Source organism: Ostrea edulis, chromosome 5 (assembly GCF_947568905.1).
Source record: "Ostrea edulis chromosome 5, xbOstEdul1.1, whole genome shotgun sequence".
Classification (NCBI taxonomy): domain Eukaryota; kingdom Metazoa; phylum Mollusca; class Bivalvia; order Ostreida; family Ostreidae; genus Ostrea; species Ostrea edulis.
In genome coordinates, this window is record NC_079168.1 from 81,050,946 (window position 1) to 81,067,472 (window position 16,527).

General features: G+C 35.0%; 2 protein-coding genes across 34 annotated transcripts in view; both read right to left on the bottom strand.

The window, feature by feature from the left end:
• Positions 1-1,225: 1,225 nt before the first annotated feature.
• LOC125652499 (uncharacterized) lies at positions 1,226-12,499 on the bottom strand. The gene is made up of 2 exons (XM_048881728.2): positions 12,416-12,499; positions 1,226-3,727 (listed from the first exon to the last, which is right to left on the bottom strand). Exon 2 carries the CDS (start codon positions 3,717-3,719, stop codon positions 1,707-1,709), a length of 2,013 nt encoding a protein of 670 aa, XP_048737685.2. The 5' UTR covers positions 3,720-3,727; positions 12,416-12,499; the 3' UTR covers positions 1,226-1,706.
• A 2,168-nt stretch (positions 12,500-14,667) lies between these two features.
• Positions 14,668-16,527, bottom strand: part of LOC125648945 (ribosome-binding protein 1-like) — a 28,431-nt gene continuing 26,571 nt past the window's right edge. For all 33 annotated transcript variants that reach the window (XR_007360511.2, XM_056166426.1, XM_056166425.1 and 30 more), the window contains one exon: positions 14,668-16,508. Coding sequence is in view for 22 of the 33 variants with exons in the window: in XM_056166426.1 (XP_056022401.1) it covers positions 16,473-16,508 (36 nt within the window). In the remaining 11 variants the exon portion in view is untranslated. The remainder of the gene's footprint in view (positions 16,509-16,527) is intronic.

The window sequence follows — 16,527 nt, forward strand, 5'->3', positions numbered from 1 at the left end:
AACTCTTATGCAGTAAGACGCAAATACTATCGTCCACACGCGGTGGGTACAAATACTTATCGCTGCCTTCATATATTGCTTTAAGGCCGATTATCAGACACCATGCAACCACCCAAACTGCAGGGCACACAATATTAGGTAAGTTTACAAGTATTTGATAATAAAGTAGCTCAAACAAAAATCGATTATCGCCATCTTTCTTTGGTTAAAATATCAGTCGTGCAGAAGAGAAATAAAAATTTCACAATTGAATTAATGGCCCAATTCAAACAAATATTATTCTTGATATGGTCAGTTTAATGTATACTAACGGCTGATATAAACAAAATTTACACTTTCATTACTTTTATCTTTATTATATAGCTAGTCTATAATATATGTACACATCTTGTACCCACCCAAGCGTTCAACAGAACACTGAACGTACCTCCATCACAGAAGAGCTGATATCTCGGAAGTTGCATATTCTGTTTAAACGATGAGCTCAAGTATCAAAGTTATTACCTGTTTGAGTCATGAGTTAAAAGAGATCGTCTCAATAGGAGTCGTGGATCACTGCGGATCTCTCATTTCTTCATATTCAATGCCATTATTCCTAAATCATCTGGACTTTTACCATTTCTACAATTCATTTATTTAGTACACATATCATCTTCTTCCCACTGGTCCAAGTGTATTTTAGCTAAACCCAAATCAACAATTTTTAATAAAACAAAGATAATTTTCATTCCGTTTCCACATTTTTTCTCTTTTTAATAAATTCCCAGACAAGAGGCCATGACCTAAACTAAAAGAACAAGATTGCTATGCATAGCCATGTCCCCTGCCGTCGCAAAGAAAGGTTGAAGCGCAAAAGTCCCATAACTCCTGTAGAATTGTAGAAATAAAATTTTCGAATATAATCCTGCAAAATTTGAATAAAAATCCGTACAGCGGTCTCTGAGGGGACAATTTATTGTATATTACCTATGGGACACTTGAGAATTTTTCACTCATGGAGACGTTGCATGTTGACAAAGTGTTCCTGTAGTGTAGCATGGACAAATTCAACAATATCCTAAAACTCTTGTAAAATTTGTCAAATCAAAACCATTTGAGCAGTTTCGTCAGAGTTGTGTCCATTAAGTCAAGTGGAATGGACACACAGACACCAGCTATTCTATGTCCCCTTCCGCGTTGCAGTGGGGGACAATTAACCAAGATATGATTTGCACAGAAATCAATATACAATTATAAATATTTATTGAAAATACATGTATGCTTGTCTGTGCTTTATAAAATGTACAACTCTCTTATACAAAATAGCTAACACAAATTAACAGGTAAAACAAATTAACGTGTAACGTAAATCAACAAGGACACAACTTAACAAGTTGTCACAAAAATACCTCTTCAGGGTAAGCACTAGTTGGCACTTCAAACTTTTCTAATTGGATACAAATCAGTCTGATTAAAACCACCTCCCTTCTTTTTCCTTACAATCGAGTGCAAGGAGAAAGGGGATGGTGTTAATCAAGACTGGATAAAAATCATCAAATTTTTTTTACAAAATGTCATATCTATGACTAAAAACAATGAAATAACAACCATAAGATATAGCACTTCATGAGGAAATAACTGTTACCACACTGCTTGTGTTTACATGTTCATATTGACAACATGCACAGATCCACAGAACAATTAGATCTGCATTCCTAATAAAACAATTAACAGTCAAAGGAACTTCTAGCTTTTTGAAAAAGACCTTGAAAGAAATTTTTTAAAGGAAACTTGTTTGACTTGTATGCAGTTGGCCCGTGGAGAGACCTGGAACCATGTTCTGCTTGTTTTGGTTTCAGAGGATTCTCTTGTGGCTTGGGAATATGACTCTTGGAAAAGCTGCCTGGTGCTGGTTTAATAATTTGATCTCCATTCTTTACATCCATCTTGTTTCTGGTAGATAAAGAGGAAGTTTTGCTAGAATGAGAGGGATAAATCACCCTGGTCTTTTTCGGGGGTCCTTCTGTGTTACTCTCTCTGGAATCAGACGCTTTCCTCTGCTCAACAACACCACTACCTGTAGATGCTGCCACGTTATGGAACGATTTGGAGCTCGGGTAATTCCCTCTGGTAAGAGTTTGGACCCCCTCTTTTGTGGAAAATCCACCTTTACTTTGACCTTGAACATGGGTTTGGGCTCCCACTGTTTTGAAAAATCCATTGCCAGTTTGACCTTGAATATGAGATTTGATTCCCTCTTTTCTGTAAAATGCCCCTCCAATTTGACCTTGACTGTGAAGTGTAACACACTTTGGTGTGGAAAATTCTCGGACATCCTTCCTTCTGCTTTCTGATCTAATGTTTGTTGTCGTGTCGTCTTTACTAAGCACATGACTGCTGTTACACAACTTCCTGACAGATTTATGGCATGTCCCATGTTTTTTCCTTCCACTCGATGTAGCCTTGTCATAAGGAGTAGTTTGTTCTTGATGATTTACCGATTTATCCTTTCTACCAAAGTCTTCCTGCTTACTCTTCCTTACAACATTGGTTTTGGTAGTAGAAATCTTCTCAAAATGTTCAACCTTGCTTGGAAATCTTGTCAGTAAATTGTCTTTCTTGTCTGTACTGGATGCCCTCTTCCTTCTGGGCTCTCCTTCACACTGCACTTCTTGCATTTTCTGTTCAACAGCACGAGATTTACTAGGTGGAGGATGGGAGCTTTTAAATGGCACTAGTTCATTCTTTTTGCTTCGCATGTCTTTGTGACTTTTTGCACTGTATAACTGTTTATTAAGATCACTGTGCATCTGATGACGTTTCTCCTCCACTCCAGAAGATCGCTTAACTTCTGATAAATGTGTACTTCCTGTTCCTAGTAGGTCATTGGATTTTCTGTTGTGATGTTTCTCTTTAACATCAAGACTTTGTTGAAACTTTGGTGAAGATTTCTGAAGAAAAGATTTTTGTTGCTGTAGTAAACTCAACTGCAGATGACTGGTAGGTACGTCATGCTTTGAACAGGGCTTACAACATTCCTGTTCTCTGGGTACAGAAGATTCCTCTTTTGGGAGTTGATTACTGGTATTAACTGTATCTCTACATGTTAGTGGGATGTTTGGTCCACATATTGGTGGGCTCTTTAGTTGGTTATGCAGCACCTTTTGTAGTAGCCCACTGCGTGCGAGAGGAAGTATTTGATTGGATGAATATTGAACCTTCGAGAGATTCTCCGGGAGTAACTTCTGTGAGTGTTGATCCATCAATGGGATTTTTAACAAGGACTTCTCATTTTCATAATAGTTGTTTGGTACTTTCTCCTTGTTTGACTGTCCGTAGTCTACAGTACAACCTGTTCCATCCACTGCATCTCCTTCATCGTCTGCAGATTCTCCCGTCTCCTCTTCTCTCTCTTGAAGCTTGATTCTCCCCAGGGTTTCTGGTTCTGTCATGGCCTCGTTCCACTTCTGCCGGATCTCCAGCGACAGTGCCTTGCTCTCCTCTTCCTTGTGAAAGTTGTCTGCGACTTCCAGGGCCAGCTCGTACAGTTTATCCATCATAACCTGGGGATAACGACAGCTGTACACCATCACACTGCTGTAGCAGTATGACAGGTTAGTGAGGTCCTTAAGGGGGAACTTGTTCCAATGGACAATCAGGAAACGCTGTCTTCTCTGCCAGAAAGCCAAACTTTCCTGCTTGCCCCTCATCCATTCAATATCCTCTTTCAAGGGTTGCATGATTTCATCTGAAAGCAGCAAAACCAAGAAAAATTTCAAAATAAAACTAAAGAAATTTAGGATTCATTCGGAAAAATTCATTCCTTTAAAGCTGTATGACCCGATGTTCATGTATTATTTTTGTGCATTATTACTTTAAAGCAGATCAATTACTTTATAAAGTTATTAACTTTCCCTTAATTACATGCTTGAAAACATCTGCATGTAAAAGAAAACTGAGAATATTATTTAGAAAGTACACAAGTGTGGTACATATATAAATCATCCCATAATAGACATCTATAAATAGACCCATGCGCGTCAGGGGAATCCCAACATGATGTATTAACTCGTCTAGTTTTAAGGATATGCGGGACGATGATCACGTGATGATTGCAAATTTATTATAAAATTAGAACTGGACGCAGCGTAGTTAGAGCTTCCCGGGAAAAATCATAATGCTCTACCGACACACTATATGACGTCACAATAAAAAAGTTCGTCACGATGTTGTACCATGGGGAAAATGTCATCATACTTTGTCGTAATTTGCTACCACTGTCAAGTGTCATGTGTAAATCTGTTGATTGAATTCTTGTCAAATGATAATTTTTTATTTCTATTTCAAATTGATTATAATTCTCCCTTTTCATACACATTGTATATATTATATATACAGTATGCACCACAGTAATTTTGATAGTATAGCCTATAAGTCACCGAAATCACTCCTACATGTACATGCAATTTGAATTTAGGCATTTACCAAAGGAAAGTCAATCGTACGTAAACAATGACTCGGTGCATAAGTGTAAGATGATGATCGTTTGTTGGTATTTAGCTATAGTAGTGTGAAAATAGAACTGGATACACATTTCACCGAATCTTGATTGGAAAACGTACCAACTATTCTGGTGCTTTTATAATCGATCATTGTTTGCGAAAAATACCCCACCCCCACCCCATATGCCGAAGATTGATACTTTTGGTCAAATATTAACGTCCATGCTAGGAATGTTCAATTTCCCAAGCATTTTGATATAAATCTAAATACGCTTTATCTCTCAAACTATTTTATATTACAAATTATTTTTACTAACTTTACGAAACACTGCTGCAAAAATGGTAACTAATGTAATAAATATGATACACGTCGGAAAGTATGCGAGAAGCAGACATGTGAAAAAGAAAAAAAGTGCAAAGTCACAACGTGTGCAACACATAAATTCCTTGAAAAATAGGATGGAGACGATCGAGTCAAGCGACACTAGCTACCTTGGCCGCGGAAGTACTGTTGATCTTGTAAACGATTTAGTAGCTTATATTGACGTTAACTAGATCTAACCCCGTGGTTTGAAGGAAGTCGAATTGTAGAGCTAGAGGTTTTGTGCAAAGTCATGTATAATATATACATGTTTATTTAAAAAAGATTAAAATTTTAATTTGCTTCATTAACTCAATTTTTGTTCCATGATCATGAAAATTCTAAATATTTCAATAGATTCAAAACAAATGTAGTTTCTAACAATTTATTTCAAAACAGGCACAAAGAATTAGGCTGCCTCCCCCCTCCCTCTGTCTTTGACAGTGAACATTTTTTTTTAAATTGTAGTGCAAATAAATTGAGACTGTTCCCTCCCCCATTACTTTTAACAGTAGTTGTAGATGAAAAGAGTATAAGCTTGAAAGTTATCAAAAACATATTCCGCCAACCCTAACCCTAAGTGAACATATCAGTGAATAACTTCAAGGACGCCTACCTCAAAATCAAGATTAGCTTCATCCCTTAATATTTCTACAGGAAGTTAGGTATATGAATATCTTTTAATTGCAGTGTTTGCAAAAAAATTCATTGACAGGTTTTTGAGCAGTACTTCATTTAGTATCTGGACTACTCTGTTTTTGAGTACTAATTTCCACCCCAAATCTTTCATTTTTCCCAATTTCTTGTTACATGGTTATGTTTAAGCATGTTATTATTATTTATTTTATGTTTTGCATATATTTTAAAGATTATTGTAAAAGATATATGTAAAAATACCATCAAATTATTTTTTTGAAATGAAAATCGGAATGATCTTGTAAAATTCACAATTTTCGAAAAGGGGATAATTCAAAGCTTATTATCTCCCTTGTATACCTAGAAAGTGGCCATGAAATTTATACACATTGTAAAGGACATCCTGATGGTGCTTCATGAAAAAAAGAAAAAATATTCATTGACGAATTATTTTTGGCCACATCGTCCCACATGTCCTTAAGGCTGAAAGAGCGTAAAACAACGAATTACTAAGAGGTATTTGATATTTTCATTTCTATTAAACTTATGGCACGGTACTGTTGTAACAAAATAGACAGCTTTACACAGATAAGACCACCGCTGAACTGAAAGTTTGAACTGGTCATGTGACTATCACTTGAAATGGCAGAGTGACGCGGTTATTTGTAAACATCGATTTAATAAAATCAAATAATTTGGGTGAAACAGGTGAAATAATGTATATGTCATACAGCCTCATAACTACATATGTGCGATGATTTAATAGCGTTGTTACGAGATGGAAAAAATATTGTAATTCGGACCATACAGCTTTAAATTTCTCATGAAAAGAAATTTACAGGACATCTACTGATCACATTACAATGATGAACCATGATTAGAATGAATTGAGCCAACTCTAGAGATTTTTTTCACTCGATATAGATAACTGTGATATACTTAAGTCTACTAATCATCAGGAGAGCAGCATTCCATCATTAGTGCATTGTGGCATAGAGGTAATCAATACAATATGTTAATTATTACACAAAACAGAGTATTAATGTTTCGCGATATCTACAGGAAATGCAAGATACATATTTTTATTGTAACTGGTCATCTCCAGTTAATGACACTAAATGCAGCTTTTATGCTATAAACAAACTTCTTTTTAAACAAGAGGCCCATGGGCCACATCGGTCACCTTGGCTGATATTTAATAATTTAACCTATAAAACTTTGATTCTTATTGTGGCTCCAACGTCAGGAAGCTTTCCTTTAAATTTAACTTTTCTGACCCAGTGGTTCTTGAGAAAAAGATTTTGCCTTTATATTTGTATGTAAAATTTTGATCCCCTATTGTGACCCCATCCTTACCCAAGGGACCATGATGTTAACAAACTTGAACTGCACTATGTCAAGAAGCTTTTATGTAAATGTAAACTTCTTTGGCCCAATGGTTTTTTAGAAGATTTTCCCTATACAAATGTATATTTGTATTTAAAACTTTGATCCCCTATTGTGGCCACATCCTACCCCCGGGGGCCATGATCTAAACAAACTTGAATCTACTTTACACCAGGTAGCTTTCACGTAAATCTCCACTCTTATGGCCTAGTGGTTCTTAGACTTTTAAAAATTTCCCCTACATGTTTGCATGTATAACTTTGATCCCCTATTGTGGCCCCACCCTACCCCTTGGGGTCATGATTTTAATTAAACATTACATGGTAAACTCTTCCTTCCTGAATTTCTAAACCAACATTCTTTATGAAGTTTTTTATATACATGTATGGCAGTATAGAATTTTTTTTTTTTTCAATTTAAACTTTTCATATAAAAAAAAAACTTTCTTCAGAAATAATTGAAACAAGATATCTTTGTAAAACACATATGCCCCCATGGTGCAAAATTGAAAAGGGTTATACACAACAATATCTTCCTATATCAGGAGTGGATTGACTATGTGATCTAAAATTCATTAGGGGTCATCTACTCCTTATGCTGTACCAGTGTACCAAGTTTGGTGTCAATGAAACAAATAATTTTTAAAATATAGGAGACAATATATTACTATGTCAAGTTTAACCTTTGACCATGTGACCTCAAAATCAAGAGGGGTCATCTTCTCCTGAAGATGTACCAAGTTTGATGTCTGTCATGCAAAGGGTTCTCAAGATATTGAATGGACAGTATATTCCTTTGTCCAGTTTGACCCTTGACCTTTGACCATGTGACCTCAAAACAAGAGATGTTTGTAAAACACATATGCCCCCCATGGAGCAAAATTGAAAAGGGTTATACAGTACACACACATCATTTAATTGATAGAAGTATTATCAATTCTGAATTTCAAAATATTGAGCAGACAATATCTTCCTATGTCAAGAGTGGATTGACCAAGTGACCTAAAAATCAATAGGGGTCATCAACTCTTTATGCTGTACCAGTGTACCAAGTTTGGTGTCTATCAACAACTAATTCTCAAAATATAGGAGACAATATACTACTATGTTTAGTTCAACCATTGACCTTTGACTGTGTGACCTTAAAATCAAAAGGGGTCATCTTCTCCTGAAGATGTACCAGTACAACAAGTTTGATGTCTGTCAAACAAAGGGTTCTCAAGATATTGAACGAACAGTATATTCCAACATCCAGTTTGACCCTTGACCTTTGACCATGTGACCTCAAAATCAATAGGGGACATCTTCTCCTGAAGATATACCAGCGTACCAAGTTTGATGTCTGTCAAGCAAATGGTTCTCAAGATATTGAATGGACAGTATATTCCTATGTCCAGTTTGACCCTTGACCTTTGACCTCAAAATCAATAGGGGTCATCTTCTCCTGAAGATATACCAGTGTATCAAGTTTGATGTCTGTCAAGCAAAGGGTTCTTAAGATATTGAATGGACAGTATATTCCAATGTCCAGTTTGACCCTTGACCTTTAAACATGTGACCTCAAAATCAATGGGGGTCATCTTCTCCTGAAGATGTACCAGTGTACCAAGTTTGATTTCTGTCAAGCACAGGGTTTTCAAGATATTGAACGGACAATATATTCCTATGTCCAGTTTGACCCTTGACCTTTGACTGTGTGGCCTCAAAATCAATAGGGGTCATCTTCTTCTGAAGATGTATTACTGTACCAAGTTTGATGTCTGTCAAGCAAAGGGTTCTCTAGACATTGTGTGGTCAGTATATTCCTATGTCCAGTTTGTAGGGCTGGATCAATATGTCAATTATCGATATACATCGATATTTTTGAGCGATACGATAACCGATACAGCGAGTCCCGTATCGTTTGGTATATTAAGAGTGGTTTTAACGTATCTTACAGCGAGATTTCATGAACGAGTTAACAAATAAATTGAAAATCTACGAACGAACTGTCTAAATATCATTTGCTCCATGACTGCATACAACGCAAACATGTGTCGAAAGTGTGCTCGTGGTGACGATACCGTGGTCTTAGTTTTCAAATATTACATATTTGTAGCTTGAAAAAACCAAAGTGTAGCGTTTGTGGAACAGAGGTCGTAAGCTCTGGTGGTACAAGTAATTTAACAACACATTTGCGATGACATCATAAAGTTTACTGTCAGAAAAATGGCGAGAAATCTATCGATTAATGAATTGATGTATGTAGTGATCAGAGTTGAAAGTGATCTGCAGTCGCAATTTTTGTATGAAGAAATATATGAACAAATAAATAAAGTTATAATTCATTTGTGAATATTCATCCTGAAAATAATTTCCTCTGCTGCCTTAGACTTAGAGCGGGAGATATTGTATCAGCAATTAGGGTTTGTTTAAAGCCAGAGAGTGTGAATATGCCCTTGTTTTCATGAAGAGAAAAATATGTTAACAATATTGATAAAAGCAAATAGATAATAATTCCATGCACAATTGTCTTTTGTGATAGATTAATTCAAGCTAACACTATATGCAAATGAAACAAAAAGGATAGGTGAAGTTTTATTTTTGTTATTATTTAATCATTTTAATCCTCAAAATTAAGTGTAAATGTACATAAATTGTATCGTCAATACGTATCGCATATCATCTCTCTGTATTGCAATACGTATCGTATCGAAATTTTCCAAACGATACCCAGCCCTACCAGTTTGACCCTTGACCTTTGACTATGTGACCTCAAAATGAATAGGGGTCATCTACTTCTTAGGATGTACCAGTGTACCAAGTTTGATGTCTGTCAAGCAAAGTGTTCTCAAGATATTGAGCAGACATTATACTTCTATGTCTAGTAAATTGACCCTTGACCTTTGATTTGAAAAACAATAGGGGTCCTCTTCTACTTATAACCAACCGACATATGAAATATCATTATAATCAAGTTAATGGTTCTCAAGATATTGAGCGGACAACATGTGGTCTTACCAACCGCCCGACATTTTGAGAACTATTTTATAAAATTAAAAATTTTGATATTAGAAGATCTATTTGTAAGTTACGGATATCAGCTCATAAATTAATGATTGAAGTTGGTAGATATTCTGGTATTACTAGGAATGAACGAATATGTAACAAATGCAACTCCAGTTCATTAGGTGATGAGATTCATTTTTGGATTAAATGTAAAAAGTTTGTTGATGAAAGAAAATGTTTTTGTGGTGCAATAGAAAAAACAGTTACATTTTTTACTAAACTCAATGATGAACAAAAATTCATTTACATACTATGTTCTGAAGAGCCATCTATTCTAAATATAACTGGAAAATTTATTTTGAACAATATATGACACTGTATTTGTATATAACTATGTGTTATGTAATCACTTCTTTCTTTACTTGTATATGTATATGTACATTATTTGTAAGTATTTTCATGCTGCCCCTTGAGGGCCCTTAATTGGAAAATAAAATATAGTTATGTTATGTTATATGTTACCAACCGACAGGTTCAAAGCAATATGCCCCTCTTCTTTAAAGGGGGCATAAAAATATGATTATTAAAAACATCGTTTTGTTGCATTTTAATTCAGACATCGTAAACAGAAATATCTCAAAAAACAAACGAAGGAGTTCGGAGTATGATGAAATTCAATTTTCTTTTAAAAAATGGAAAAAAATTGTGAAAAGTGAATGACAAATACTTGTGATCTGGGGTTATTACAGATATTTCTATATGGGGTTATTACAGATGTTTCTATAAATATATTATGAGGAAATCACCAGGAGTATCATTCCACCTTAATATGACCAAACTAAGCCAAGTATATGTTGGTAAACTTTTCTCGAGTGCCAAAGATTTTGGTGTTGAGTGAAGTGTGGGACCAAATCGAGTGGTAGAGAAAAGTTTAACAACATATACTTAGTCCAAGTTTCACATGAGAAATTAAAACTCTTTGTGGTCTCTGTTTAATGGGTTCTAACCCTTACATATATTTTTTTCTTTAATCAAGATCATTGGCATTTGTCTTGATTGTTACAATTGCGTATAGGCTGGGGTTGATAACTTGTGCCTTCAAGGAATCTGTAATCAACAGCCAGGTGAGGGTGTCCAGTGGCTTGTTTTTAAGAATTGTTGGGTTTTTTCTACACATTCAAAATATCTTCATCTATTTTTCAAGAGTGTCTGCCATGTCTTTTCAAATGGATTTAATATAAGAATTCTTGTGGAAATTTTCGGGCATGATAGAAAAGCCTTCCATGCGTTTTCTAGATGGCATTTCTGAAAATGATCTTGAAAACAGTTGGATGACCAACAGAAACAAATCAGATATGCTATACAGAGTTATTCTAAACTGCCAGTGTCTTTTACATTTGTTTTAAGTGATGAGTTAGATTGCTGGATGTGTCGCTTTGTGACAGATGCCGGAACACAAGATGGTGCGCACATGCAAATCTTATACTATTTTCGGGAAGTGTTAGTGATGGGGCATAACACAGAGAGAGAGAGAGAGTAAGAGTAATTTTTTGGGTGCTCTAACAGATCTCCTGTTTCTGTTTGTCGTCCAAGCCACCCAATCTTTTACATGTTCAATGTTTCATACCAATTTTGGTCAAGTGAAACAATGAATGAATTCAGGAATCATGACACCCTTCCTTGATTGATACCATGAATCATGACACCCTTCCTTGATTGATAGCATACAATCATTGATAATTAATGGTTTAATAATCATACATACCATGGTAGAGTTACCCAACCACAAAGCTTGGACTAAGGTGTACCAAGTGATTTCGTATAGGCAAGTCTTTTGTTCGGAGTGTGTTCAACATATACTTAGTCTAAATCTACTACCCATGGAACTAACTGCAATAGGTATATGTTTGATTCAATAGCTTAGCTGAGCCAAGGTTTAGTCACTGCATTGCATCATGCTAGGTGCTTTTGTTCAGTATGAAAAACTAAAATGGTTTAACAAAGTATCAAGTGAAGTATTATCAGTGGAAGGTTGAGAGTAACCCTCAACAGCCCTTAATTTTGTGGGACTTAAGGGACCAAAGCCCAATACCCTGAAATATCGTTCGTTCTTGCACTGAAAACATATTCCTAAGAATAGTGCATCAAGTAAACATATATCATATACATGTATCAACACTTCGCGCAAGTTGTGTCCCTTGTCTGCTAAAGGGGGTTAATTGGTCACATCACCTTGTAAAACAAAGTTTAATACTCTTATTTTTGCTGAAAGAAATCATCGTTAACTATGGTTTGCAAACTGTAATTTACAGGTGTGAGCCATAATTTATCTGATAAATACTGGGAGTCGACAGGCAGACCCAGTGCCCCTGATTTTGATAGAGATCACAGTTATGTTCAATTAAAGGACCCCACTAGGGGCTTATTCTGCAGTCCGCTATGTACAGCGGAAATTGGGTCAATACGTATGCCTTGTAGCAATCACTAACATGACATGGGCATAATTTTATAGACTGCAGCATTAAAAATAAGTACATACATTCATGGATATCACTTACACTTACCTCATATAGTGGCACGCACGTGTTCTTCTGTCAAACGGGGTAAATCACGTGACGAGTGCGGGTCAAGTGATTGGTTGTCTTGGTGGTACAGCGCAAATCAACCATATTTAACCCCCCCCCCCCCCCCCCCCCCCGAAATTTAATTTCGAAAAATGTTGCAGGCACGGAAATAGAGCAATTAAGTGGACTACCTTCGCCCATTGAGATGATGACAATGGCATGAATAGTATAGAAGATGCAAAATATTTTCAGTCATTCGCTGATTCAATGAATAGATCTATATATATATATATATATATATATATATATATATATATCCTCTGCTCATTTTATAATACTATGTCAGATGAAGATCATATCAAGCTGGAAAAATCTTAGAAATAATCAATATTGCTCTATGTAAGTTTAAAAAAAATAAATAAATGCATGTAAAGCAATTAATGTCTGGTAATTTAATTGCATCATTAGTTCTAAGTTTATGTATGCGCGTGTAGGTATAATTTGGCTATACATACATGAATGTTTTATGATTAAATATTTCATTGTGATTATAGATTTTTACAGAAATAAATTTCCTACCGCGTGTAAAACATTGCAAAATTATACAGATCTTGATTTTAAATATGCGAAAATCCAGACTGATTTATATTTTATAATCTTGTTATTCATATGCAAAAATCTTGATTTATACTTGATAACCTTGATATAAATTATATATATGAGAAAATTTTTGATGTAGGCTATATTCGATAAACTTTGATATTTATGTATGTGCGAAAATCTTGATATGCGATAAATCTTGTTATTTACATGTATATTCAATAAATCTTGATTTATATTCGATAACCTGGTATTCATATATGATAAATTTTGATATTTATTCTAAATTTTGATTGATATGCGATAAATCTTGATTTGTATTCAATAGGCCTAATTTTGTTATTTATATTCGATCGTCTTGTTATTTATATTCGAGATATATCGCATCTAAGTATAAAGATTATCGAATACAAATCAAACTATAATTCTATATTTTATTGTGATTATATACATGCGGGAATGTAATATAATTCTATATTTCTTTATGATTATACTTGCGGGAATGTAATATAATTATATATTTCTTTACGATTATAATGCGGGAATGTAATATAATTCTACATTTCATTGTGATTATACAGACAGTGTTTATATAGTTAAATGTACTAGGAAAAATTTGGTTTAAAGCAGATTTTTTTTTAATTTACAAGACATGACACGAGCCTTGTTCACATAACAAAGAATTGCGAGTGCTGTATCTCATTTGTAACTCAACAATTAACATTCAAATTTCTGCTGCCCATCAGAAATATCCATTAAGCATTGTAAAGATTAAAAATAAGAAATATAAAATTTGGATTTTTAAAAGTTCAAATCGTGTCCATGCCCCTTTAATAATTTGGCGTTCCATACAATCAAGGGTGTTCATTAGCTAGATCCAGGCCCCAGGAAAGACACGAACCACGTCCCTGATCTTTGTTCCATTGTGAAAAGCTAGGGCCCCAGTTATCCGAGTAGACATCCTATAATGCTTTATTTTGTATATATTGTGCGTCTTTAGATCAACAAATCTTGTAACCACTCCCAGGTCAAGCCCGTGTTTTACCGTGGAACTTTTTAAGTGCACAGGAAAACAGAAACGAATTTTATCACAACTTATCAGTTACACCATTTTTACTTTTGGACCACGAAACTTGTTCACTTATTTCAAAATCATCAGCTTTTGTATCGTTGCTTTCAACACTCTGCATCAAATTATCTCCAGTAGATTAATCACTTGCAATTCTGCACATGTGTCAAGTACAGACTGAATTCAATTTTGTAAACCGAACGGTGCTAGGTACTCATCTACTATTTTGCATCTTATTGTATCAATTAGATAATTGCTTGCAACCCTGTACATCAGATTGTGCTAGGTGTGCTTGCAACATTGCAAAACAAATTGTCAGGTAGATTAAGGTGCTTGCAACTCTGCACAAAGAATAGTGCTACTTGGATTGAAGTGCTTGCAACTCTGCACAACAAATTGTGCTAACATGCTGGCAACTCTGCACAACAAATTGTGCTAAGTGAATTAACATGCTGGCAACTCTGCACAACAAATGGTCAGATGGATTAATCAGGGTGTTCCTCCACACTCCTCCCCCTGTACACCACATCGATTGTCTCATTTCTTCCCCTTCTCAACAATGCAATAACACAAAAAACATATCCTCAGCTGGCTATAAATTTATTGACAGATTGGGTACATATTGCTGTTTATATATCTACTGACAATACCCTGTGTCATAATCAGTCAAGTGTGACACAATCATTAATAAACACAGTCACCCTAGCACACCTAAGTCATCTCTATTCCTGTCACAACATGCAGCAAACTCATGTAAAATGTCCCTAGAACTGTTCAACTGTGACAGTGACTCTGGCATCTTCTTGTGACAAATAAGGATACAATTAAACAAATATGACTAGGATGAATCTCCGTGATCTATGGATATATATAATAAGTATGGATGCAAACTAATTCATATGAGATAAATAATAGCCCATGACTAACTATGAATACTCAGATGCACATCTTATAAAATATAATGAAACACATACAACTTATACAATGTATTGTGGCCATTCACACCATAAAAATATTGCTATATATGGCAACAGTGCTCAGTCTATCTCATCATAAGTCCAACATTATCGTTCATGATTCAACATAACAGTGGAATCAATACTATTCCTTGCAGTACACGTCTCAATTTCTGTGATCAAATTTACAGCACCAGCAAATTACATGTAGCTAACAGTGGTGAAATAAAAATAACCTATCTCCTAACTCACGTTTCCCATGAAAGGGAGATAAATCTGTAAACCATGAAAACTGGTCCCCACAAAAAATATGCGATTCCACAGAATAAGCTGGTCCCAGATTTTCATCCTTAACTATGCCAACTCTTCTAAATATTCCTTAACACTCAATTAGCAACTATTGAAATTATCTGGAAGTTATAACTATGCACTTCAAACCCCTGCAAATATTAATAAATTCTCTATACAATATATTTAAAAAATTCTTAACAACATTTGCCAAAGGATGGAAAATAGCGTGGGTCTTAAATCTGGGGTAAATAAGGACACAAATCCAGAATCAGATGATATATACACTATCATTTCTAAGAATTAGATTCCAACCATCACTAACACCCCACTCCACTACCGCTAGACCAAAAATGAGAGAACTGATTATAGCATTAATGACCAATTACATACCATTTGATGGTGAAAATCACAAGTTTATCTTAAATAGTCAATTTAAAGAATATGTACATGAAAATATTGAATGAATTCAACAAAAAAATTCATATGTTTATATATACCATAAACAAAAACTTTTATTTTTCAAAGAAGCCCTTATGTACAATTATTACATATTAAATGGTCATATAATTCTTGATAGGCCAGTAATACAATTTGTCTCTGTAATGACATTTGTCATGGGTCATAAAACTTACACAAAACAAACACAAATATTGGTCTGGTACCGTGATATAATAAAATCTGGCAACCTATTCTAACAAGCCATTATAACACTGAGACATGCTGTGAAAAGGTTACATCAATACTGAAGCACACTAATCTTTACACTGATTATCTAGTGGAAGGTACATCCTTAGAGTAAATCATCATTTGATTATCACAAGACTTTAGAGCTGGTATTCTGCACCTTCAGACGTGCAATACCAAACAAATACGTGAAAGACAACCTAAACATTAAACAACAAGAACGATGAAGTAATCTGTGGCTATTGCACTGACTGATAGCACTGAATGAAATGAAATAAGGCTGTGCCCATTACCAAAGCCAGACATCCTAATCATATGTCTCTTTAAAAGGTTAATTTTTTTTGGGTCTAATATATTAAGTTTTACTGCTGACAACAATCTGTATAAACACAAAACAAAGATGTGGGCTCTTTTTCCCCTGCAGCTTTCTGTTAGGATACTGTGGGTTACTGCTGAATCATACGGAAGTACCGTTATCGCTAGGAGATGTCGCCTGTAACAATACAAAAAAC